The 27430-nt window shown below is 43.6% G+C and overlaps 1 protein-coding gene across 5 annotated transcripts; it reads right to left on the bottom strand.

Annotated features, from left to right (window-relative positions):
• Positions 1-210: 210 nt before the first annotated feature.
• On the bottom strand, positions 211-27343 carry Lman2l (lectin, mannose binding 2 like). Of its 5 annotated transcripts, none has more exons than XM_045148434.1 (9): positions 27169-27343; positions 25022-25140; positions 21728-21845; positions 20898-20980; positions 6580-6612; positions 5386-5547; positions 5213-5297; positions 2079-2198; positions 211-1798 (listed from the first exon to the last, which is right to left on the bottom strand). In XM_045148434.1, exons 1-9 carry the CDS (start codon positions 27329-27331, stop codon positions 1656-1658), a joined length of 1026 nt encoding a protein of 341 aa, XP_045004369.1. In that variant the 5' UTR covers positions 27332-27343; the 3' UTR covers positions 211-1655. The 5 variants fall into 5 exon arrangements, with proteins under 5 accessions (XP_045004369.1, XP_004669866.1, XP_004669867.1 ...); XM_004669809.2 differs by having other exon boundaries at positions 5183-5297; XM_004669810.2 differs by lacking the exon at positions 6580-6612 and having other exon boundaries at positions 5183-5297.
• Positions 27344-27430: the final 87 nt, after the last annotated feature.

Raw genomic sequence — 27430 nt, forward strand, 5'->3', positions numbered from 1 at the left:
CATTTGCCTACAAAGCCCAAAGACCCAGGTTCGATTCCCCAGGGCTCACGTTAGCCAGATACAAAAGGGGTTCATGTGTCTGGAGTTTGTTTGCAGTGGCTGGAGGCCCTGGCACACCCATTCTCTCTCCCTCTCTCCTTCCCTCTCCCTCTCTCTGTCAAATAAATAAAATAAAATAAAATAAAATGACACCAAATCAGAAACTCAAACTTGGTTTCATAAGCCACTTTAAGAATTTTCTTTAGGTTACATAGGCCCACAAGAGAGCTGTTTCAGGCCCTCTAGGGAGACAATGTCCTGTAACCAATTTAATCACAGGGACAAATAGATGAGCAGCATGTGACACTTGTCAAATAAGGCAGTGGAATAAGGATGACACACACATAGGACAGCACTCAGGCTGTGCTGCTCAATGACCACGAACTCGTCCAGGCACAGAGGATGAAGACCTTTTGCTCTCCACCTTGCAACATGAGATAAGCAATTATGTCTTCTTATTATGATAAAGCTGCTCACTTTCCTCTTGAGGGAGTAGCCAAGCCAAGGTAACCAAGAAAGCTTCCCCATACTTCCAACACCCAAAGCACGATCCCCAAAATCATGTTACCATAAAACACGTGGTAAGGAAGCTCCAGTAGTCAGAAACATCTCCACATGGTCACACCAAATGACTAACGTTGCCTTCTGCCAAACCCGGACCTGGTCAGTTTCACAGTTAATTTTACAGCATCCAAGAAGTCTTACAAGCTTTTGACTTCCACATTGATCTTTAGCCAAACTTGAAGGGATCTGATTAGGAAAGACCCTCCTCTGCTCCCTGCTTCTCCACCACCACAGACCAGAGGTTAGAGCAAAGAGCTAAAGCAGGGAATTGCTAGGCCACCTAATAAGGGTCAGTGAAACCTAAGTCTACCCTCAGCCCCAAGCCCACAGACATTCCAATGCCTCTTTCAGCTCTGGCTGCACATGGTGAACAATGAATGGAGTGAGGCAGAGAGGAAGGTGGGGCAGGGAAAGGTTTCATCTAGATTTCCAAGAAAAGCTCCTCAAGTAGAGGCTTGGGCAACAAGCAAAACCAATAAATGGCTGTCCCAAAGGTTTGAATTCCATTTTTTTTTCCTTTTTTCTGTTTTTGGTTTTTTGAGGTAGGGTCTCACTCTAGACTGACCTGGACTTCACTATGTAGTCTCAGAGTGGCCTCGAACTCATGGCAATCCTCCTACCTCTGCCTCCCAAATGCTGAGATTAAAGGCATGCGCCACCACACCCGGCCCTGAGTTCTGGTTTTCTACCTGTGGATTTAAATGAAGTAGAAAGGCCTGCTGAGTCCAGTTCATGCCTAGGCTGTCCAATTTGGTGACTGTGGCATCACAGTACATATACTCTCTCCATGCCTCTCCACTCCCGGGTAGGACTGCAGGAAAAGGCACATCACAGCAGTGTGGCCCTAGATGAGTGGTGCCCTGGACCAGCTGGATGCCCCAGTGGATGACCATAGGAATGCAGGGTCCCTGCATTCAAAACTCCAGTGACAGAATACAGTCCCTGATCAATGGCTGGAGACCTGAGCACACTTGCCAGGCTGTGTGCTCAGACCAGTGCCTTCTCTTCCCACATCTCACGGGTGATCACAGAGGGAGTGGCGGCTGTAGGGCTCAGTAGAAGCGCTTTCTGCTCTGTTCCTGCCACTTGTTGTAGAGGATGATACCGATGACGATGGCAAACACAGAAAACACCAGAGAGAAAAAGACAATAAGGAAGAGGGCCAAACCACTGAGGGGTGGCAGTGGGGCTGTCACTGTGGAAGCAAGAGAGAAGAAAATCAGAAATGTAGAGTTCACCCCGTAGAGCAACAGGCTCCAGTGCCTAAACTCTGCATCCCCTCCTGGAGAGCCAGAGCCTAGATGGCTCCATTTTGAAATGAAGCAGCCTGCCTACTATTCTTTCAGAACAGGACAAGTGGAAAGGTGGAGTGACAAGACAGAACCCTGAAAACTGTGAGTGCTAGTCACCCCATGCTCCCCTGGCACCACAACCCCCGCATCAAAGATGGCCATTTCCTAGGACTCCATGCTCACTTTCAGGAAGCTTCATATTGTCCACTGAGGGCAGGAACACATCTCGATGTAGCTTCTCCTCTTCTGGGGTCCTCTCCACCGTCAGCTCAAACAACTTCAGGGAAATGACATCATGATTATCTACAGGAGAAGGTATGGAGAATTACCTCAACTATCTCAAGAACAGGGCTTCTTGGTTCAAACTTCTGACCCACTGCTAACTAGAAGAAACCTAGAGAAAAGTAAGTTGCCAGGAGATTTTTTTTTAAATTATTTGTTTATTTGACAGAAAGAGGCTGAAAGCAAGCACATGCATAGGCATGCCAGAGCCTTTTCACTGCAAACAAACTCCAAACACATTTACTATGTGGATCTGGCTTTATGTGGCACTGGGGAATTGAACCCAGATTGACAGGCTTTGTAAGCCTTTAACCACTGAGCTATCTCCACAGACCTCGAGTTTTCATTTGTTAATTATAAGATTTCATTTTAAAAATTCATATTTTCAGGGGTTGGGGATTTAGCTCAATGGATGAGCACTTGCCTAGCAAGCGCAAAGCCCTGGGTTCGGTCCTCAGCACCAAAAAAAAAAAAAAAAAGAAAAGATCCAGATTTTCAGCTTCATTCCAGTTTCACTGAGTTCACCTTTCTTTTTGGAAACAATGGTTGCAGTTGAATAGCCACTGCCCATACCATACACATAACCTGCCTTTCCATTTTGCCACAAGAAAGTTCAAGGGAGGACTGGAGAAATGGCTCAGCAGTTAAGACATTTGCCTGCAAAGCCTAGTAAACCAGATTTGATTCCCTAGTACCCACATAAAGCCAGATGTACAGTGATGCCTTCTTCTGGAGTTTATTTGCAGTGGGGATAAGCCCTGGCATGCCCATTTTCACTCTGCCTGCAAATAAATAAAGAAAAATATTTTTTTAAAAAAAGGCTGAGGGGAGAGATGGTCAGTGATTAAGGTGTTTGCCTGCAAAACCAAAGGACCTCAGTTCAACTCTCCAGGACCCATATAAGCCAGATGTGCAAAGGGGTGCATGCATGTGGAGTTCGTTTGCAGTGGCTGGAGGCCCTGGAGCTCCCATTCTCTCTTTCCCTCTTTTTCTCTCTCTCTCACATAAATAAAGTAAAAAAAAAAAATTTAAAAAAGGCTGCAAGGTCTGCAGGGATGGCTTAGTGGTTAAAGCGTTTGCCTGCAAAGCCAAAGGACCCGGGTTCGATTTCCCAGGACCCATGTAACTAGATGCACAAGGGGGCGCACATGTCTGGAGTTCCTTTGCAGTGACTGGAGGTCCTGATGTGCCCATTTTCTCTCTCCCCCTCCCTTTTTCTCTGTCAGATAAATAAATAAATAAATAAAAATTTAAAAGGCTGCAGGCTGGAGAGATGGCTTAGTAGTTAAGGCTTGTGAGGGTTAAGGACCCAGGTTTGATTCCCCAGGACCCACATAAGCCACATGCACAAGGTGGCATATGCATCTGGAGTTTGTTAGCAGTAACTGGAGGTCCTGGTGTGCCCATTCTCTCTCTCAAATAAAATTTTAAAAAAGAAGGGGCAGGGAGCTAGAGAGATGGCTGAGCAGTTAAGGCACTTGCTTTCAGAGCCTAATGGCCCTGGTTCAATCCCTTAGTACCCGCCTAAAGCCAGATACACAAAGTGACACATGTGTCTGGAGTTCATTTGCAGTGGCTAGAGGCCCTGGTGTGCTCATTCTTTCTCTGCTTGCAAATAAATAAAAAAATTTTTAAGGGTTAGAGCCAGGCATAGTGATGCACGCCTTTACTTTAATCCCAGCACCAAAGAGGCAGAAGTAGGAGGATTGCTGTGAGTTCGAGGCCAGCCTGAGACTACACAGTGAATTCCAGGTCAGCCTGGCCTAGAGCAAAACCCTACCTCAAAAACAAACAAACAAAAAAAGACTTTAAAAATCAAAAATTCCAGGCCTAGAGAAATGGCTTAGCAGTTAAGGCATTTACCTGTGAAGCCTAAGGACCTAGGGTTCAATTCTCCAGAACCCATATATGCCAGATGTACATACAAGGTGGCCCATATATCTAGAGTTCATTTGCAGCGGCTAGCCCATTCTCTCTCTCCCCCTCTTTATTATTTTTTTTGTTTTGTTTATTTTTTGTTTTGTTTTCTCAAGGTAGGGTCTCACTCTGTAGCCCAGGCTGACCTGGAATTCACTATCGAGTCTCAGAGTGGCCTTGCACTCACAGGGATCCACCTACCTCTGTTTCCTGAGTGCTGGGATTAAAGGCATGTACCACCACGCCCAGCTCCTCTCTCTCACTCTCTTTCTCATAAATAAGTAAAAGTTAAAAAAATAACAATGTATATATAAAATACTAAGCTTCATTCATAATAAAGTATATAACCAAAAGAACCAAAAGGTCAATCCCTTATCTCTTCTCAAAAGGCATGACTGGAGTTACAAGCTGGGCATGAAAAAGAAGAGAAGCCTGGGAGAAACAAGGACAAACCAGGCACTGTAGATGACACATAAGTCAAGGAAGGCAAGTGTCAGAATAATGGCTACATAGGCTGAAGGGGCGAGGGGATGTCAAGGAGAGGCAAAGAACAGAGCACCATGCAAGGGAAAAGGAAGGTAATTTTTGTGAGAGCAGTGGCAGTGGTAAGGAAAAGAGACAGGCCAAAGTACAGCTGACAGAAAGTGGATGGCTATGGAACCAAAGTGCCTATATACATGATCCACTCAAAAGTTAGCAAAAAGGAAGACTACGGATTAGTTAGAAGAGAGCTAGCAGAAGCAAGGAATGGCTCTGTGAAGATCAGGGGAGGTGGGTACATTAGTAGATGTGGGTGCAAAGCCTGATAACAGAAACGTGAGGCAGAGGTAGGCTAGCACAGCACTCATGGGCTAATGAGCCACTTAGGCAAAGGCTAACACTGTTGCACATTAGCTCCTGAGCACACTATATCAGGAGAGCCTGGGCAAGAGGCTTCTACAGGATCTGGATACAAGTAGACAGTATTCTCAGGACATCTGCTTCCTAGAGCCCTGTTCATCTGGCTCTCATGTCTGAGGGCCCTCATCAAGGTCTGGGGTACTGAAAAAAAGGCCTCAATGAAGCAAATAGAGTATAAATAGCAATACCAGACAGGTCCCCAGTGATGGAGGAGGTACCAAAGTAATAGCCCCGGGGCAGACGGACTCCAGGCACTTCAATGCAGTCCCTCCACTCATGTTTGCCATCAATATCCATCATTATCTAGAATAAAAAAGTGACATGTATCAGAGACAGGCCACAGAAGCAGGAGAGAGCTCACATTATCCACTGGTCGAGGACAGGGACTCACCGTCAAATGCCTCTTGACATAGCGAATCACAAGGAAGGTGTCATAATGAAGATTGCGCACAATGGCCGTGCAACCCCCTAGTTCAGTGGGCCGCCCATCTCGTTCGTGATCATAGCTGAGGGAACCATTGTTCACCATGGCTGAGATGTAAGGAAATACCCTCTAGGACATGGAGAAGGAAAAGCAGACACAGTGAGGAAGAGCTCTTAGCAGCAACATTATAAGCTAAGCCCTTTCCAGCAGACATGATGCCCACTCTGTCTCATTAGCACCCTCCAAGCACCCGTAGGCACATGGTCACTCAAGGCACATGGGCCCAAGAAGCACTGAACTACATACTTGTCTTTAGTAATTCTTCTTGCTCCAGGTCTGGGTCTGGGGCAGACCTGAAATGGCCCTTGTAAAACTGGGCTTTGACTCAATTTCTCCCAGGGGTCATCATTAGACACATACTAGGAGTTTCTCTTTTTAATAATATATACTGATTTCCTCAGCTGTTTCTTGGAGAAAAAAAAAAAAAAAAAAGATCATTTATTTTGCTTCTTCCCAGATCTCCACTTCAGCCCATCCCTTGGCCCCAGGCAAAGTGTTCTGCACAGAACAGGTATTCTGAAAACACCTGTCAGACTGGGCAGGGAAGCCTTTTCAGTCAGGATCGCTCTTTTTAAACTATAAACCTAGACTAGCATATGACACTAAATAGATTAGGGCTCAGAAAGCACTACAGGAATGGGCTGTTGGATGGTCTTATTCAATTACAATGACTGTTTTTAGCCAAGATTTTCCAGCTCATTCACAGGTAACTACTTCCAATACCAATAAGAGGGCAGCATTCTCCCCCTATAAAGAAAACCAAATTTCCCCATAACTCACTCAGTTTTCCACCTACTTAAGATACCCCCAAGAGAGTTGAAGGAGCAAATTCATCCTTAGAACTTAATAACTAAGCATTCCAGAATGAGCTCAGTGCCAAGGCAAGTGCAAAGAGGAAGGGTGATAAAAGGGGAGGGTAACACAAGGCATGCCACACCTTGGGTGAGCTCTCCATGGTCCTAAACAGTCAACATGCAAGGTGGAGATGCAGTAAAAACCAGAGACTTGAGACAAACAGCCACATGATCTCTCAGCAGCAACAAATGTTGGATGAACACATGAGAATAAGGAATGACCATGGGAGTGTCACAAACTGAGTACCTGGACTCCTGGAGAATAGCGCCTCTTCTGGGCCTGAGAGGGTCCAGCAGATTTATTTTATAAAAAACGAGAGGGCACAGAAGACAGGAGACCAAGTCAGAAAGAGACAGCCATGGAAGAGCTGTGACCCAACTGTGGTGGATGAACCACCCAACTAAATCCCCAAACAGAATTTTAGGATCCATGAGGGGCACTCATGAGTCCTTGAAACCCTCAAAATCTATGCAGAAGTATATGCACAGGTGCCTGTAAATCTTTTTGAGAAGGTCTGTTACTCTCATCAGATTCTCAGTGGAATTACTTGGAAGACTCTCTACCCCACAGAAGGCCTTGAAACTTCAGAAGGAGCTTTATAAAACACAGAGTCTTGCACAGCCCAGATACAATCCACTTATATCTCTGGGAGTCTCACAAACAGCCACAAACAAGTCTGTCTGTACCCAGATTACTGGACTTCTATGTCAAGGGGAGAGACAAGACAGAAAAATAGGGCTAAATTCTTCTAAATGTGAGGTATCTTGTACTATACAGGGTTCCCAGGATATGGTTCTTGCCCAAAAAACAAAAATCCCACTATTTGAGACTATGAAATTAACTCTAATCCAAAGGGATCATTTGCCCACTAATTGAGCCTTATGGACATATATTTCTAAACACCAGATGTCATTTTAACCTACAATACATGGGGAAAGGAGAAGCTCTGTGGGAGTGTCACAGCACAGACATAGAAAATTGTCAAGCTCAAGGACACTTACTTAGCTTTACTCCAAAAGAATCATAGTTCTACACTATTAGCATCAAGAGAAATCTGCACAAGCTCAGCTCAGCCCTGTTCATGGGAGAGTGGGGGAAGGGAGAGATAGCATTCACTTCTCTAATCTTTACCCATTATAAGAACTGGCACTGGGCTGGAGAGATGGCTTAGCGGTTAAGCGCTTGCCTGTGAAGCCTAAGGACCCCAGTTCGAGGCTCGGTTCCCCAGGTCCCACGTTAGCCAGATGCACAAGGGGGCACACGCGTCTGGAGTTCGTTTGCAGAGGCTGGAAGCCCTGCCACGCCCATTCTCTCTCTCTCCCTCTAACTGTCTTTCTCTCTAAAAAAAAAAAAAAAAACAAAAAGAACTGGCACTGCCAGGAGTAGTAGCACACACCTTTAATCCCAGCACTTGGGAGGCAGAGATAGGAGGATCACTGTGAGTTCAAAGTCACCCTGAGACCACAACAGTGAATTCCAGGTCAGCCTGGGCTAGAGTGAGACCCTACCTTGAAAAAACAAAAAGAACAAAAAAAAAAGAAAGAAAGAAAGAAAGAAAGAGAGAGAGAGAAAGAAAATAGGCAATATAATAGAGACTGGTAAGGGACTCTCACTCTGAGGATACAATATCTGAGCTGAGATTCCTATAAGTCCATCACAGGATCCGGCACATAAGAAGCATGAGGTTGACATATTAAGGGTACTTGAAGACTGATGTGTGTATCTGAAACCCAGCTAATGAAGAAGATGCAAAGCAAAAGCTGTGGCATAAGGGCTTCATGGATCATGGTAAAGAGATCGGGGAGCCCCCAGAGCAGCTTCCCAGCTGTCCTTCTATGTTACTGGCAGAACATATACAGGATACATAAACGTATATGGTATGTGGATGTTTAAATTGCCATAAAAATCACTCTTGTGCAACTGTCATTGAGAACAAGGGGACTGCCAGTATGTTATTAAACTGTTCCCAGAAATGAGATTCTGAGCAATTAGGGAGATGGCTCAGTAAGTACTTGCCACACAAGCATGAAGACCTGAGTTCAGATCCCCAGCGCCCACGTAAGATGTTGGGTATGGTAGTGTATGCCTGTTGACTCCAGCACTGCAGAAGCACAGACAGGTGGATCCCTAGGGTTTACTGGTTAGCTAATCTAGCTGAATAGTGAGCTCCAGGTTCTGTAAGAGACGTTATCTCAAAACAAAACAAACAAACAAAAAAAAACATAACAAGGGGAAGGAAGATTCAGTGTCAATCTCTGGCCCTCATATGTGCATACATATGTACACACACACACAGGCACCCACAAATATATGCATTCACACACACATGAACACATACCACATACATACATATGCTCCCCCAATTTTTTTGAGGTGCTCCAAAAGTATTTTTTGAGGCAAGCCCAAAAGACTGCCTTTTTTTTTTCATGTGTGAGAGTAAGAGAGAGAGAGTGTGTGTATGTGTGTGTGAGAGAGAGAGAGAGAGAAAGAATTGGCCCACCAGGGCCTCCAGCCACTGCAATCAATCAAACTCCAGACGCGTGAACCCTCTTGTGAGCATGGGTGCTTGCATCACTGTGCATCTAGCTTACCTGGGACCTAGAGTGTCAAACATGAGTCCTTAGGCTTCACAGGTAAGCACCTTAACCATTAAGCCATCTCTCCAGTCCTCCAAAAGTATATTTCAAAAAATGAGCCACCTTTAATCCCAACACTCAGGAGGCAGTAGAAGGATCATCATGAGTTCAAGGCCAACCTGAGACCACATAGTGGATTTCAGGTCAGCCTGGGCTAGAGTGAAACCCTACCTTAATAAACTGAAGAAAAAATAAAATGAAATAAAAAAATAAATTAGCCATGCACAGTGGTGCATGCCTTTAGTCCCAGCACTCAGGAGGCAGAGGTGTTAGGATTGCTGTGAATCTGAGGCCAGCCTATGACCACAAAGTAAATTACAGGTAAGCCTGGGCTTGAGCAAGACCCTACCTCCAAAATAAATGAATGAATGAATAAATAAAGGCCCTGGAGTGCTCTGATGTTCCAAGGTTTTATTTACTTCCAATCACAAGTTTAACTTTGATAACTTTCGAGTACCTAAAACAGCAATACTTAGTCTAAGGGTGTTTAACTCTTTCCAAGGCTGGTGTGGAATCTAATCATCCAACAACCAGCAGTAAGCCAGACCTCAGGATCACCTAGGAGAGCTTCTCAACTGCATATATATGTTAGAGTCCCAGCCAAAGAATGTCATTGGTAGGGTTAGAATGGGGCACAGAAATACATATTTTATAAAGGCACCAAAGTTAAGAAACACTGCATTAACACACACAGCCCCACAGCTGTTGTTTATCTGCATTAGCAACTTATGATTTGGCCTTCAACTTCTAACCTCACATGAGTAGTAAGTTGCTAAACACCAGCTCGTTTTCTATTCCTAATCAGGAGTTCTTCACATATTTCTTGGATAGCTACTAATTTCACACAGCAGCAGATTTTTCTCCCCTTGGAAAGCAGTCTACAACTGGAACCAAAGTTGAAGAATTATTGGTTTAGGCAAGGTGATAGCTCATTTCAAATTTAAGATGGAAGGGGAAGGGAGAGGAGGGGGAGGAGGGAGGAAGGAAAAGGAGGAGGAAGAGAAGGAAGGGAAGGAATAAAGGAGGCAACATGAAGACAATTTATTCTCAGTTAATCGAGAAAAAAATATACACCTCCATGAACATAGACACACACACACACACACACACACACACACACAGGACAAAAGCCAAGCATAGTGGTACACGGCTATTCGCCCATGTACTCAGGAGGCTGAGTTTGAGAGTAGGCTGGGAAACATCAAGGGGCATATCAGTGAAGAATATTCTAGAATTGTGTCTGAACCCTGTATCAAAATAAAGACTGGGGAAATGGCTTAGTGGTAATGACATTTGCCTGCAAAGCCTAAGAACCCAGTTCAAGTCCCCTGGACCCACATAAACCAGATGCAGAAGGGGGCATATGTGTCAAGTTCATATGCAGTGGCTAGAGGCTCTGGTGTGTCCATTCTCTTTCTATCTTTCTCTTTCCCTCTCATAAATAAATAAATAAAATATTTTTTAAAAATAAAGACTAATCTGAATCTAGTATTAATACTCTTAATTTTTCTATATCTGAAAAAAATTTCAAAATTATAAAATTAGCCAGATGTAATGGCGCACATCTTTAATCCCAGCACTCAGGAGGCAGAAGTAGGAGGATTGCTGTGAGTTTGAGGCCACCCTGAAACTACATAGTGAATTCCAGGTCAGCCTGAGCTACAGTGAGACCCTACCTCGAAAAACAAAACAACAACAAAATATATATATATATAATTCAAAAAACACCACCACCACTATGGGGCTAGTGAGATGGCTCAGTGGCTAAAAGCAAACATGTGGGCCTAAGGAGTCCTGACAGACCACTCATGTTTGATCCCCAGGACCCACATGAACAGCTAGGCACAGCCACACACATCTGTAACCCCAGTCCTATGGGGAGCAGAGACTGGAGAATAGCAGGGGCTCACAAAACCCAGCAAGTTCCAAAATGAGTAAGACTCCAGCTCAAGAAAGAACTGGTGGAAGAGTGATGGAAAGAGACACCTGACATTCCCCTCTGACCATCACAGGCAAGTGCACCTCACCATAGGTGAGCACATCCCACTACAGATGAGCACATGGGGCACAGCATGGGAACATACACATGCATACACCACACCACATCACACCAAACACATTACATACACAAAGTATGTACTATATGTTATCATATTTTTATTTGTAAAAAGATGTTTAGTGGGCTGGGGAGACAGCTCAGTGGACAAAGCCATGCAAGTGTGAATATCCAAGTTTGGGTCCCCCAAAACCATGTAGGCCTCGCATAAAAATTTACGTATTTTCCAACTGAACCACTTTATATTTCCACATTTACATCTGAAACTCCAGCACACATGCAGCAAGATAGGAGGCAGAGGCAGGAGGATACTCTGGGAGCCTGTGGGCCAGTTAGCCTGCTGAACACACAGTTGAGCAATAAGAACTTGTCTCTTGTCTCAAATAAGGTAAGAGACAAAGACTGAAACCCAAGATTGTGCCCTGAACTCCACACACGCACGACATATGACACACAAAAGAACAAAACACATGCATGTACACACACACACACACACACAAGATGTTTGCACAGTTTTGTCTTTTTGACCCTGCTCTGGCTTTTCTGAAATGGCCTTTATAGAACAGTGACGAACAGGACAAATGCTTCTTGTAGCAGATGCTCCTAGAAGTAAAGCACCTTCCCAAGTGCACTTCCCTCAGATCGTGGGTGGAACACTCAATGTCACATCTAGATACATCTGGTACTCTTCAAAACCAGAAGCTACTGGTCCTTCATCTAGCCTTTCATGTAAGAATCCAGGTGAAAAGAGCCAGGACCACTGTGCAATACCCATCCTATTTAAGAGTGTGTGACAAGATCATTAGTTTTTCTCACCATATTACTCCATTAGCCCAAACTACCATTAACCTTTACTATGGATTCTGACCTTGAGTTTCACAGTTATGCAAGGGAAGGATATGGAAAAGTAGGCCACCCAGACCCACTAACGACTTTTATGTACTTGAATATTATTAGCTAAGAAACTGAAAGAACAAACAAACAGCTAAGTTGCACCCAAATTTTAAAACAAGACTTAAGAAATCATAGAGTTCCTTTAATATAAAGATTCCCACCAGGCATGGTGGCATACACCTTTAATCCCAGCAATTGGGAAGCCGAGCCAGGAGGATCACTGTGAGTTGGAGGTCAGCCTGGGCTATGATGAGACCTTATCTTGAAAAATAAAATAGTATTTTTCAAATGAATAAATCAAAAGCAAAATTTGTTTAAAAAAATTCTCTCTTGGGCCAGAGAGATGGCTTAGTAGTTAAGGCACTTGCTTGCGAGGCCAAAGGACCCAGGTTCAATTCTCCAGGTCCCATGCAAGCCAGACACACAAGGTGGCGTACATATCTGGAGTTTGTATAGTACACACACACACACACACACACACACACACACACACACACACACACGCACGCACACCAGCGCCTTTGCCTCTGCAAACAAACACCAGACCCTTGTGCCACTTTCTACAACTGGATTATGTGGGTGGCTTGGGAATTGAATACAGGCCAAAAAGCTTTGCAAACAAGCACCTCTAACTGCTATCCATTTCTCTAGACCCTGGAATGGGTTCTTAAACTGGGTAGATGTTACAGCTAATTTTCTTCCAGTTCAAAAGAAGAAAAACAATCATTACATCAGAATATATATATGGGGAGTGCCTCAAACAAGACTTCCAAGCTGGCTTAATCTGGGAATATCAGAGAACTGTTCATTCCTTTCCCAAATCAGCTATTTCTATCTCCACTGGGTGAGGCTCAAACATGTCACAGACGAAAATGAGGGCCAAGCCTGCCAGGAGTTGCACTACTGAGCTGTTCTTTTCGTTAGCCATTAGACTCTACATGCTATTGAAAGAAGACATCTGCACCCTAAGATTGCTATAGAGCTTGTAGTTTTCACCAACATCAGGGTTTGCATGAGAAACTGATAGATTAGTTGACAGATTCATAGTATAAAAAAAGATAATCATAGCTGGGTGTGGTGGCACACGCCTTTAATCCCAGCACTCAGGAGGCTGAGGTATGAGATGATTGCTGTGAGTTAAAGGCCAGCCTGAGACTACATAGGGAATTCCAGGTCAGCCTCGGCTACAGTGAGATAGTACTTCAAAAAAAAAAAAATATATATATGTATATATATATACATACACACAGGGCTGGGGAGATGGCTTAGCGCTTAAGGCGCTTGTCTGCAAAGCCAAAGGACCCAGGCTCAATTCCCCAGGACCCACATAAGCCAGATGCACAAGGTGGGGCATGCATCTGGAGTTCATTGGCAGTGGCTGGAGACCCTAGTGCACCCATTCTCTCCCCCCCCCCATCTCTCTCTCTCTCTCTCAGCAATAAATAAAAATAAAATAAAGTAAATTAAATGGGCTGCTTGGTTTCCCACTAGGAATAGATGGTAAGACCCTATTGCTGAAGACTCCACATACTTGGGCTGCAAGGTCATTGAGAAACCCTGCCTGAGCTAAAACCTCCTCCATGTAGACCAGCAGACAGAAAGCTGGAAGAAGCCATGCTGCACACAGTTCAATGGAGAGAGAGAAATCACCAGTGGAGATAACCAACAATGGACACTGCAAGCCTTATATTTGGTCAGCCAGGCCAAATGAACCAATGGGTGCAACAGTGGCATGTCTGTTAGGCAGGAAACCAATTGCCCTCTAATTTCACTGGAGGCCCACTCCATGGAGGGAATACATCCCTGATACTGAAAACCTACAACAGGGGTAGTCATGATACCTAGGAGTATAACATCTACTGCAGTCTGGCTAAAAGTATATACTATGCTTATCAAACTGCCCAGAAAACATGTCTCTTAACATTCACACCCATATATTAATGCTACTGTCACTTTTGGCTAGAGAAACTTCTCTTTTCAGATGGCAGTGACCGTGGGATGACTCAAGAGCCATCATGGTGCTGAGAAGAAGTGACAGAGGAGTGCTTAGCACTGAAATATCTCAATCACACCTTCCAAGGCTCAGAGTCCACTGCAGAAGAGGTGGTGGAAAGAATGTAAGAGCCAGCCGGGCGTGGTGGCGCACGCCTTTAATCCCAGCACTCGGGAGGCAGAGGTAGGAGGATCGCAGTGAGTTCAAGGCCACCCTGAGACTCCATAGCGAATTCCAGGTCAGCCTGAACTAGAGTGAGACCCTACCTTGAAAAACCAAAAAAAAAAGGACCCCGGTTCGAGGCTCGATTCTCCAGGACCCACGTTAGCCAGATGCACAAGGGGGCGCACGCATCTGGAGTTTACTTGCAGTGGCTGGAGGCCTCTCTGTCTCTCTCTCCCTCTCTCTCTCTCTCTGTCGCTCTCAAACAAATAAAAAGGAACAAAAAAAAAAATTAAAAAAAAAAAAAGAATATAAGAGCCAAAGAAAGGGCAGACCACCTTACAATGTACTCCTCCAGACACAAAATGACCTGGATATCCATGATCTCACAGTGCCTGACACTACACAAAAGACCATCAATTAGGAAGAAAAGATCATGACACCAAAATAAAAGAGACTGATTGAGAGAGGGAGGGGATATGATGGAGAGTAGAGTTTCAGAGGGGAAAGTCGGGGGAAGGAGGGAATTACCATGGAATATTGTTTATAATTATGGAAGTTGTCAATAAAAAAATATTTGTTAAAAAAGGGGGCTGGAGAATGGCTCAGCAGTTAAGACACTTGACCCTAGGACACTTAACACTTAGTTAAGACACTAAAGCCTAATGAGTGAAGTTTGATTTCCCAGTACCTACATAAAGCCAGATGCACAATGTGACACATGCTTCTGGAGTTTGTTTGCAGTGGCTGGAGGTCCTAGTGTACCCATTCTCTTTTTCTCTCTTTGCTGGGCATGGTGGCACACACCTATAATCTCAGCACTCGGGAGGTGGAGGTAGGAGGATGGCTGTGAGTTCAATGTCAGCCTGGACTACAGAGTTAATTTCAGGTTAGCGTGGGCTAGAATGAGATGCTACCTTGAAAAACCAAAAAAAAAAAAGAAAAGAAAAGAAAAAGATAATCATGTTTCAACCATTTCTAAAACAACAGCAATAGTGAAATATTATATATCTCATCCCAAGTATTTAATTCAGTGGCTTTTGGTGTATGTAAAGTTAAGATGATGATTACCACAGTTAATTTCAAAACAGTTTTATCATACCCTACAGAAACCCTATGACCACTAGTGGTTACTCTCCCCCTGCCTCAAGCCTAAACAACCACTCATATGCTGTATCTCTAGATCTGACTATTCTGAACATTTTTCAGGGATGGGATCATACAATAAGCATGTCTTTTGTCACTGGCTCCTTTCACTTAGCACAAGGTTTTTAAGAGTCATCTATGTTGAAACCTATACCAGTACTTATTTCTGTTTATTGGCGAAAATTTGAGGTGCATCTATTTTCATAAACAATGCTATGAAAAATGTAAAAGCTTCTGTGTAGACATTTTCATTTCTCTATCCATCTATGAGTAGAGTCACTGAAGCATATAAACTCTGTATTTAACCATTTGAAGAAATACCTATTTTCCAACTTAACCATTTTACATCTCCACCAGTAGCATATGAGTTCCAAATGATTTCACATACTTTTCAACACTCTTTTTTTATTTCAGCTATTTAGTAACTGTGAAGTAGTATCTCACTGTGAATTTCATTTGTTTTTCCCTGATGGCTAATGTTGTCAAGCATCTTGAACACTTACCTTCTTTGGAGAAACATTTATTCCGATTCTTTTCCATTTAAAAAAATATTTTATTTATTTATTTACAAGCAGAGAAAGAGAATGAGAGTGGGTGTACCAGGGCCTCCAGCAGCTGCAAATGAACTTGATACATGTACCACCTTGTGCATGGCTTTACATGGATACAGGGGAATTGAACTCAGATCATTAGGCTTTGCTGGCAAGTACCTTAACTGCTGAGCCACCTCTCCAGCCCCTTTTCCCTTTTTTTTTTTTTTTTTTTTTTTTTGTCTTTTCAAGGCAGGGTTTCACTCTAGCCCAGGCTGACCTGGAATTCACTATGTAGTCTCAGGGTGGCCTCAAACTCAGTGTTCCTCCTACCTCTGCCTCCTGGGATTAAAGACATGCATCACCACACCTGGCTCCATTTTTTAACATATATATATTTGTTATTGTTGTTTTGTTTTTCAAGGTAGGGTCTCACTCTAGCCCAGGCTGACCTGGAATTCACTATGTAGTCTCAGGGTGGCCTCAAACTCAGTGTTCCTCCTACCTCTGCCTCCTGGGATTAAAGGCATGCATCACCACACCTGGCTCCATTTTTTAACATATATATATTTGTTATTGTTGTTTTGTTTTTCAAGGTAGGGTCTCACTCTAGCCCAGGCTGACCTGGAATTCACTATGTAGTCTCAGGGTGGCCTCAAACTCAGTGTTCCTCCTACCTCTGCCTCCTGGGATTAAAGGCATGCATCACCACACCTGGCTCCATTTTTTAACATATATATATTTGTTATTGTTGCTTTGTTTTTCAAGGTAGGGTCTCACTCTAGCCCAGGCTGACCTGGAATTCACTATGGAGTCTCAGGGTAGCCTTGAATTCAGGGCAATCCTCCTACGTCTGTCTCTCAAGCGCTTAAAATTTTTTTTTAATGTTTTATTTATTTGAGAGAGAGAGGGAGAAAGAAGCAGACAGAGTTAGAGAGTAGATGTGCCAGGGCATCCCACTACTGTAAATGAACTCCACATATATGCAACACTGTGCATCTGGCTTATGTGGGTCCTGGGAAATTGAACCTGGGTCCTTAGACTTCACAGGCAAGTGCTTTAACCACTAAGCCATCTCTCCTGCCCCTAAATTTTTTAATTTAGTTAATTACAAACAGATATACAGAGAGAGAAAAAGAGAGAGAATGGACATGTCAGGGCCTCTAGCTCTGCAAACAAACTCCAGATGCATGCACTGCTTTGTGCATCTGGCTTACACGGGTAGTGGGGAAGCAAACCTAGGTCGTCAGACTTTACAGGTTAAGTATCTTAAATGCTGACCCATCTTCTCAGCCCCCTTTTCACATTTTTTAATTGGCTTCCTTTTTACTATTCAGTTATAACAGTTCTTAATATATTCTAGAATTAAGTCCCTAGTAACAGTTACATATATTTTCTCCCATTCTATTGGTGATCTTTTCACTATTTTTTTTTGGGGGGGGGGGTCGAGGTAGGATCTCTCTCTAGCCCAGGTTGACATGGAATTCATTATGTTGTCTCAGGCTGGCCTCAAACTCATAGCAATCCTCCTACCTCTGCCTCCTGAGTGCTGGGATTAAAGGCGTGTGCCACCACGCCCAGCCTCTTTTCTTTTTTTAAAAAGTGTGCTAGAGCTGGGGATTGAATCCAAGACATCATTCATGCTAGGCAAGCACTATACCACTAAGTTACTACCCCAGCCCTCTGTTTTTGTTTGTTTGTTTGTTTGTTTGTTTTTTCGAGGTAGGCTCTCACTCTAGCTCAGGCTGACCTGGAATGGAATGTAGTCTCAGGGTGGCCTCAAACTCATAGCAATTCTCCTTCCTCCTCCCAAGCACTGGAATTAAAGGTGTGTGCCACCACACCCTGCTTAACCTCTTTTATTTTCTTGATGATATCCTTTTTTTTTTTCTTTTATTAGTTCTTTTGAGGTAGGGTTTTGCTCTAGTCCCGGCTAACCTGGAATTCACTATGTAGTCTCAGGGTGGCCTCAAACTCACAGCAGTCCTCCTACCTTTGCCTCCCAAGTGCTGGGATTAAGTGTGTAGGCCATCAATTTCTTTCTTTTGTTGTTTTTGCTTTTGTGACTACAGAAACCAAATTAACAGAATTGGACTTTCTGGAGTTCAATCTACTACCTGTGTCCCACAAGCTTTACAAAAACTTTTTTCATCTACTTCAGTTTCTTACCCTTGAAGCAGGGAAAATAATATTTATACCAAAGGGCGGCTGTAAGTAAATAATATATGTAAAAGTACTTAGAAAAATGCCTGGAATTTTTATATATGATATAGAATAAACCATGCTACTTATAAAATACATTTTACACTCCAAGACAGTTCCAAGCTGTTGGGATGTGGAAAGGTCATGTTCTACGTTCTCTAGACTGAATTGAATATAAGCTTTAAGAACTGAAACTGCATCACAGAGCATAAGAAAATACTTAATGTCACCATTCTCAAGCAAGAAATCAACTGAGAAGAAAAAAAAAAGGGGGATGCATGGAGGTATAGCACCATAACTAACAGCAAAGCCTCTAGAATCAGGTGGACAGACGTGTGCTTCATTCACCTCATAATGGCCGTGACCTTGCACAAGCTTCCTAATGTCTAAGTCATACTTAGGATGCTCTGGTGCTAATCCAAGCAGCCAAACCACCAACCACTCAAGCACGCACATAGTGTCAATGGCAGCTGTCACAGCTAAGAGGGAAGAGAATGGATATTAAAGAATACAGTGTGGGGGCTGGAGGTGGCTTAGCGGTTGCCTGTGAAGCCCCATTCCCCAGGACCCATGTAAGCCAGATGCACAAATGGACACATGCGTCTAGAGTTCATCTGTAGTGGTTGGAGGCCCTGGTGCACCCATTCTCTATCTATCTGCCTCTTTCTCTGTCTGTTGCTCTCAAATAAATAAAAACAAACAAAAAAAGAATGCAGTGTGAACAGTGGCTCCTGGAACTGTTCAGCACAGCAAGTCTGTTGGCTATTTGATGTTTCTTATATCCTCACACTCACTATCCTCTCACTTTAGTGCTTTGACATAGGCTTTTCCCTTACATGGAACTCTGGGTACTTATCCTGCAGATCTCAATGTAAATTTTAACTCCTGGAGGAAGCCTTCACAGCTACTACCACCACTGACCCACTCAAAGTCTAAAGTTCTACTGCGTCTGCCCAACATACTCAAGTTCCCACCATTCCCCATGTTAAAGAGATTCACAGGGCCTCGCACCTAGCAAGAGTTTGATGTATCTGAAATGAAGAAAAGCCCAGAAGGAACATGGAAAAAAAATCTCTGGGGCTGGAGAAATGGCTTAGCAGTTAAGGCACTTGCCTGCAAAGCCAAAGGACCCAGGTTCAATTCCCCAGGACCCACGTAAGCAAGATGCACAAGGTGGCACATAAGTCTGGAGTGCATTTTCAGCAGCTGGAGGCCCTAACATGCCTATTCTCTCTGTGTGTCTCTGTGTCTCTCTCTGTGTCTCTGTGTGTGTCTCTCTCTCTGCCTCCTCCTCTCTCTCAAGTAAGTAAAAACAGCACTAAAGGGATGGCTTAGTGGTTAAGGCACTTGCCTGCAAAGCCAAAGGACCCTGGTTCTATTCCCCAGGACACAAGTAAGCCAGATGCACAAGGTGATGCATGCGTCTGGAGTTCATTTGCAGTGGCTGGAGGCCCTGGCACATCCATTCTCTCTCACTCTCAAATAAAAATTTAAAAATTTAAAATAATAATAATATATATATGTACATATATATTTTTTTAATAAACAAAAACAGAAACTCTGACCCACAACAAAAGGTCATTCACATAACTCAGGTCTCACTTTCCACCTCCTCTAAGATTAGTAGTACCATGAGAGACAGTGACTGTTAAATCTGAGTGTTGCATATATCATAGTCATGGTACACATTCTAGATTTCTCACAATAAACTTTTGGGGGAAAATTAAAGTGATCACTGTTTCCATTCCTACCCTGCCTTCTATAGGATACTAAGTAACAACCTGCCATCATAATTTTCACACTCTGACGGCAGTGCCACAGGATACAGTACACTCCTGTTGCCAGTATCAGAAAGCACTAAAGAATCCTTAGGGACACCTAATAAAAATAAAAAACTCTGGCTGGAGAGACGGCTTAAGATGGTTTAAGGTATTTGCCTGTGAAGTCTAAGGACCCAGATTGGATTCCCCAGATCACATGTAAGCCACGTGCATATGGTGGTGCATACATCTGGAGTTTGTTTGCAGTGACTAGAGGCCCTGGTGCAGCCATCTCCTCTCCCACCCTCTATCTCTCAAATAAATAAATAAATAAACAAATTTAATGTTTTAAAAAATAAGAAACTCAGCCAGGTATGGTGGTGCACGCCTATAATCCCAGCACTCAGGAGGCAGAGGTAGGAGGATCACCATGAGTTTGAAGCCACCATGAGACTACATAGTTAATTCCAGGTCAGCCTGGGCCAGACTGAGACCCTACCTCAAAAAACCAAAATAAATACATAAATAAAAGAAAATAAAGAAACTCTTCAAATGGCTACAGTCTGGGTTCTATCAAGATGCAAGGATATGAGGCAGGCATGGTAGGGTATGTTTGTAATCTCAGTATCCAGGAGGCTGAGGTATGAGGATTGTGAGTTCAAGGCCAGCCTGGGCCACACAGTGAGACCCTATAATAAACAAATAAGCAAACAAATGCTAGGAACTCATCATGTTCCTTGTATTCTTATGTTCTTTCCTATTGTTCATGAGAATCTCTGTTCAAGTCTGAGAAGAAAAGGATGCTGGACAAGGTGAGTAAGTAGCAGAAGAGAGCAGAGCAGTGACGGATTAAAAGTTGGAGGGACTGTATCACACAAATTTAGCTCGCTCTGGTGCTCGCCTAGCAGCCAAGGCACCAACCAGCCGAGTGTGCTCAATTTCAGTGATGTAAGTAAGAAAGAATACTGTTAACACTACAGGAAAAGCACTCATTATGACAGCTATTCCCAAAGGGTCACAAACAGTTCTCTCCAGGAAAAAATACTGACAAGGACATTAGCTTTGAAGGTCAACAGATGAAGAGCTCCTCGCTGTCTCTTCCCTGTTCCCTTCTGCATACTGCTCCTAAGGGAAAGAACTGGGACGTCAGTGCAGCTGACCTAAGCTCTGGACACTTGCCATTACCTCTTGCTGCTTCTCCTCATTGGGGTAGGTGTCTACAAATACTCCCAGCCCCACAAATTTGTCCATGTTTCCAAACACAGGCCCTAGAGAGAGAGAACAGATGATGAACAATGAAATAAAGCCAAGAGTTGACAAAGGAATACTATCTCATTATGATGGAGGAAAAGGTGAACTTCAAATGACTCCTAGCCCTTTCTCAAGACGAGAACACACACATAAAAGGCCAAGTGCATGCCTGGTAAAAGGGTCCAGTAAGCATCTATAGTTGTTTATAGCTGAAGACAGGGAAAGAGAGAAGGCCACTGCAACCCTGTTTGGCAACACAGCAGCTCCCTGATCCAAACTGGTTGCTAAGGCACCCCTACCTATAGCAATCTGCTTCACAAACACTTGGTAAAGATTATGCTCCCAAGAGAGAACTGAATTCCCAAGTTCTACTTCTGTTGCAAAAGAGATCAGGTCAAATCAGGTTGAGCCTGCCATCTACTTGGAGTGATGGCTCTAGCACAACAAGGAAAAATCATTCTTCTTTTGACTCAGAAGTGCTGAGATTGTTCACTGTACATGCCCAGAAGAAACTGGCTCACCAGCCATCAGTGTTAGGAGAGCCAGAGGGCCAAACTTCACAGGGAAACTCAGAAGCAACTAACAAGCAAGAAATCATGCCAGAATGTTTATTAGGATTCAGACTCCATTCTAGACTATACAGACCTCAGTCACAGACATCAACGGAGAGGGAAAATTGGAGGGAAGAACCCTTCTCAAAAAGAAGGCACAGGAAAAAACAGGTCTGCCACACCCATACAGGAGCAACCCAGGGTCCCCAATACCTGGCTGCATTCGATCCTTTGTGTACCAGATTGCCAAGCCATCCCCATGCAGATTCTTCTTCCCTTGTCCATGGATCTTGAAGTGCACCTGCAGCTCCCAGTCTCTCAGGAAACATGGCTAAATTGAACGAGACATTGGAATAAGTGAGGAGCAGGAAGCAAAATCCATTGAACCCTCAGCAGTGGTCTACAGACTTGGAAACAGACTTGGTAACAAGACTAAGGATTAAAACTAAAATCTAAAACATGTGATGTGTTCGTGTCATAAACACTGAGTTATTCAAACTGTTTCAGACACTTAATATGAAAAGTGAATAAACCACCTGGTTATCTTCACATCTCCCAACAGAAACAGGTTAGTATATGCAAGATGAAAAAGCCAGGTTAGTCTACCATGATCCTACATCACCCCAGCAAAGTATCAGCTTACTGAGAAAAGATGCTTAACTTAAAACTCATTTGTAACTTAAGATCATTCCTCTAATAGAAAGACTCTAAAGAGCTAGGATTTAAAATATAAAAAGGGTCAAAACCTCATTCATTATAAAAGAATAAGAAAAGCTAAGTCATCACACAAAGGTTTTCACGAATAATTAGCACGTTATAAACAACTCTAATTAGTTAAAGCTGGCTTTCTGCCAAGTTGAGGGCTGAGTGTGAGTTTCCAGGAGACGGGTAAGCTATAGTCCCCTAAACCTTTATGCCCATGTCCAAGAAACATACATGTGACAGAGGTGAACACCATCCCCTCCTCTGAGAAAGCTTCTGGGGGGAGGGGTAAACATTAAGGAGGTGGGTGCCACTTTCAATCCTTTTTTGGAATCTTATAGAGACAGAGAAGGAGGTAAGCGGCTAGTCAAGTGCTCTAAATAGTTGAACAGTGTCGAGGAGAAACCACAGTGGGTACAGTATTCAGTTTAGAAAACACTGAGTTAAAATCTGTTAAGAAGAAAAGAAATACGCAGACCAGTTGGGTACAGCCAAGGCTTTCCAAGTAGACTGTCCCTAAGCCTCAAGCAACATACTGCTTGATCATTTTCAGTTTTAATTTCTGTAGTACCTTCCCAAAGCGTATTAAGAGTACAAAGTCAAAATGAAAGGTGGCTAGATATATCTGTATTCAGGAGGAAGCCCTGAAATCTTCAAGTTTGCCATACTCTGATAAGACTAGTCTCTTGTCTTATCATTTTGTCTTATCTCTACTGTTTCACTTAGATTTTAGGTCAAGAGAGAGATGTCAGTGGCAGAAAGCTGACCCATCACCATTAGATACTATGGCCCTAAAAAGGTAGAGTCAGAGAAACCCACCAAAAAGTAAGAGATATCTGCCACTAGTTCTTGGTCTTAGATAGTACAATGTCATAGTTTTGCTCAGGGCAATGTTTAACAATAGTTCTAAAATGTTGTTATATGTTGGTTTCCCTTATGAAGCTTTTTTTGTTTTTGTTTTTCGAGGTAGGGTCTCTAGCCCAGGCTGACCTAGAATTCACTATGGAGTCTCAGGCTGGCCTCGAACTCATGGCAATCCTCCTACCTCTGCCTCCCGAGTGCTGAGATTAAAGGCGTGTGCCACCATGCCCAGCCCTTATGAGGCTTTTGAAAATCCCAAAGGTCAAGCTGTACCCTATTCCAATTTGACTGGAATCTCTGGGAGTGGAATCCAGACATCAACAACTTACAGCCAAATTTGAAAACCACTGCTCAAACTAATGTATACTACTCAAATAACTCAGAAGTAATGTTTCAGCTCATTCTGATGACAATATAGGTTACAGAGAATCTGAAAAAGGGACAAAAGAAGTAGATTCTAAATTAGTGCTGCTAGAGTTACATAGATACAGAATGCAAGGATGACAGTAGAAAAGTATTAATCCCTGAATATAATCATTTAAAAATCCACATGAAGGCCAGCTGTATGGCATATGCCTTTAATCCCAGCAATTGGGAGACAGAAGTAGGAGGATTTCTATGAGTTCAAGACCAGCTCAAAACTACATAGTGAATTCCAAGTCAACCTGGGCTACAGTGAGACCCTGTCCCAAAACAAAACAAAACCACAATGAAAAGAAAGAAAGAAAGAAAGCCCACATAGGCACCACCAATAAAATTTAGAGCAGGTGTAACAGCAGCATCAGCCAGATGCTCAAGGGGGCACATGTGTCTGGAGACCATCTGCAGTGGCCAGACGGCCTGGTGCACCCATTCTCTCAACCTACCTGCCTATTTCTCTCTCACACACAAATAAATAAAAATGTTTTAAATATTTATTTATTTATTTGCAAGGAGAGAGAATGGCTGGCCTCAAACTCACTATGTAGCTAAAGATGACTCTGAACTACTGATTCTCCTGCCCTACCTCTGAAATGCTTAGAGTACATGCTGGGGTTAAGGGGGAGGGCATGGCGCCATGTCCCATTTTATGAGTACCAGAGACTGAACGCAGGGCTTTGTGCATGCATTCTGCCAACTGAGCTATATCCCCAACTCAACTTTCCAAAGTCGTTTCATGTCTATTATCTTCTGGTATTCTCACAATCACCAAGTGGCCAGGTCTAACAGGTTTTAGGAAGCTCTCATTTGACAAGTAAAGAAACAGAAAATTGAGAGGTTAAACAACCTGCCCAAAACTCAGGGTGGGTATGTGACTAATCTGCATCTAAAATCCAAGTTGTCAACTGCTTTCACATTTTCTACCATGCTTGGAACTCTGTAACCAAAAATGAGCTCAGGTCTACCATCTAGGTTATGGGGCCAGCTTGTGCAGACAGCTCACAGAGAAAGTTCTCTTCCTTCCCTCTGTTCTCCTCCACAATTATTGGTTATAGAAAAGGAATAGGGAACAGAAATAGTCCTCTTTTACAAGGTTCACTTATCTATAATTAACCCCCCCACACCCAAACAATGTGGGCTATATAGTGAGACTCTATGTCAAAAAAAATAAAAAAAAATACCACCATCAAAATAGAAGAGTAGTCTTCTGCTTTACAAAACAAAGCAATTAAATAAGAGTTATTAAACCCCAAGTGGCACTGTTAAGCCAATCAAGAATTAAAGATACTTCTAAAAACAAGTGAAAATGAATTATTTGCTATAAGTATGACAATAGAGAATGTTTCCTTAAATATCTGTGATTGATTTCTTTATTATCAAGTTCATCATAACCTCTGATATTAGAACCCCAGATACCTACAAGAGATAGAATACTGGAAAAGGATAGTAAAATGAAGTAAAATCATTGTGACTTTGGAGCTTTTAAAAACATTTAGGGGCATAACATAGGAAGAAGATTCTTACCACACGATTCCACAAGGCACCCTGTTTACTCTGCATATCTGGAGTAAGGCGGATATACTGGGTCATCACCATGGCATTGCCCATCAGATTCCATAGTGAAGAGCTGCCTGTGCCCACACCTATGGGGAGGAAATACATCAGCTCACATTCATCAACTGAATCAAAAGACCACCATAGAGCTTCCAAAAGCTGAAGCTATTGCTCTTTTTCTCTTTCATACCATCTACCACCCTCTAATAAATACTTTTTTCTTTTTTATGAGATGGGGGGGTGTCTATGTTGCTCAGGTTGGTCTTGAACTCCTATGCTCTGCTCTAATAAGCCATCTGTCTCAGCCTCCTGAGTCACTGAAGTACTTGCCACAACACCAAGGTTCTCATAAATCTTAAATACCATTTTTACAGCTTTCTTTCCCTAAGGGCAAGACCCCAAAGAACATCAGAGCTATCTCTTTATGCATGCACAGTAACAACAGCTCAGATCTATTCTTTCCATTCGACATCTAAGTGAATTTGAGACCATGAAATAACAAAAATTTGGGGGTTGGAGAGATGGCTTAGCTGCTAAGGCATTTGCCCGCAAATCCAAAGGACCCAAGTTTGATTCCCCAGTACCCATGTAAAGTCAGATGCATGCATATGGAGTTTGTTGCAGTGGCTAGAAACCCTAGTGTGCCCATTCTCTCTCTGCCTCTTTCTCACTCTCTCTCCCTCAAATAAATAGCTAGATAAAATATAAAACAAATTAAAAACTAACAAAGAGGGATGGAGAGATGGCTTAGCAGTTAAGGCATTTGCCTGCAAAGGTAAAGGATCCTGGTTCGAATCTCCAGGACCCATGTAAGCAAGATGCACAAAGTGGCACATGCATCTGGAAATCATTTACAGTGGCTGGAGGCTCTGGTGCACCCATTCTCTCTCTCTCTCTCTGCCTCTTTCTCTCTCTTAAGTAAATAAAATAAAAATAACAAAGATTTCCTCAGTTATAACAAAAGAGATTGACTTTCTAGCCTGTAATCTTAATGAGCTTAATCACACTTTTCTAAAAAATCCTTCAAATATGAAACTAAATTTCCTCAGAGGACTGGAAATATAGCTCAGTTGGCAATGTGTCTGCATAGCATACATGAATCCCTGGGCTCAATTCCCAGTACTGCATAAACCAGGCACGGTGACACACACCTGTAATCCCAGCACTTGTGAGATGGAAGCAGGAGGATCAGAACCATTCAAGGTCATCCACAGTTGGCTGTGTACCCAGTCAGAGGCCAGCTAGAGACTGACTCAAAAAACAAAACAAAAAAAAACCCTCCAGAGTAAAAACTTGTCTCTATGACTCACAGTATTAGCAGAGATCAACACTGAGTACTCAGTGCACCTGCTAAATGAATGCTCTCTTAGTAATATCAGTAATAATGTATACTCTTTTGCATCTTTTTATTTCTTTTTCGAGGTGCTAACTGTAGCACAGGCTGACCTGGATCTCACTCTGTAGTCTGTAGGCCTCCAACTCATGGCAATCCTCCTGCCTGTGCCTTCCTGGAATTAAACTCATCAGCATTTTTAATTTCATCGTTGCTGTTTCCTGTAGCAAACGTGCATGAATCTGTCTGCCCTAACTTCTTCCTAGATACCTGTTACCAATTTTCTGGTCACAGCTGCACCTAGGGGCCTAGGACAGAGCAAAGCTAAACTTAGCTTTCATCACTAGGGTTCCTGGCCTAGAAAAGAAGTATTCTAATCAGAAAGACTTTTATCTTCTTTCTCACTCTGACCAAGTTCGACCCCAGTTCTTCCTCCTACGTTCTATCCAGCACATCCACTCTCCATTCCAATACTGGCTCATTGCTAGTGGCCCACTCATCCCTCCCTATGCTCAGTCCTTCCTCACACTCTTCTTCCTAGAGACCTGACACGAGGGGTATGCAGAGATTCCTGCCTAGACCTACTGGAAACTTCCAGCGCTCGGAAAGGAGAGGGAGGCGGAGCTCAGCCCTTGAGACTTGCGGCTCCCAGGCGGCGGCGGGGACCTGCGCGGACACCCGCCCGCCCGTCGTCCTCGGGGCCTGCGGCCCTGACCACCCCACCTGTGCCCGAGAGCTCGGGACCCGACGCCCTCCCCTACCCGCCTCGCTCCGGGCGCCTCACCCTGGTAGGGCTTCGACAGCGAGTGCTCCCGTTTCAAGTACTCGAACGCTTGGCCCGACCCGACTGGTCGTGGCCCGGGCCCAGACGCCAACAAAAGGAGAACTAGCAACATCCTGGACCCATCCCCAGCCGACCACCAGGAGGGTCTCAGAGCCGCCGCCATCTTTCCCACCGCCGTCCCTGAATCAAAAGCCCGCCCCGCTGCCCAACCCATTGGCCCGTAGAACCATCTGCCCCGCGACTCATTGGCTGCTGCTGAGTC

The sequence above is a fragment of the Jaculus jaculus genome, chromosome 4 (genome assembly GCF_020740685.1).
Source record: "Jaculus jaculus isolate mJacJac1 chromosome 4, mJacJac1.mat.Y.cur, whole genome shotgun sequence".
NCBI lineage: Eukaryota > Metazoa > Chordata > Mammalia > Rodentia > Dipodidae > Jaculus > Jaculus jaculus.

Coding starts and splice junctions, on each gene's coding strand:
- Lman2l (XM_004669809.2), bottom strand. CDS start 27,331: ATGGCGGCGGCTCTGAGACCCTCCTGGTGGTCGGCTGGGGATGGGTCC. Junction 5,548..6,579: donor GCTATTCTCCAGGAGTCCAG/GTACTCAGTTTG, acceptor TCCATGTCCTAG/AGGGTATTTCCTTACATCTC. Junction 5,298..5,385: donor ATGTCAAGAGGCATTTGACG/GTGAGTCCCTGT, acceptor TTTTTATTCTAG/ATAATGATGGATATTGATGG.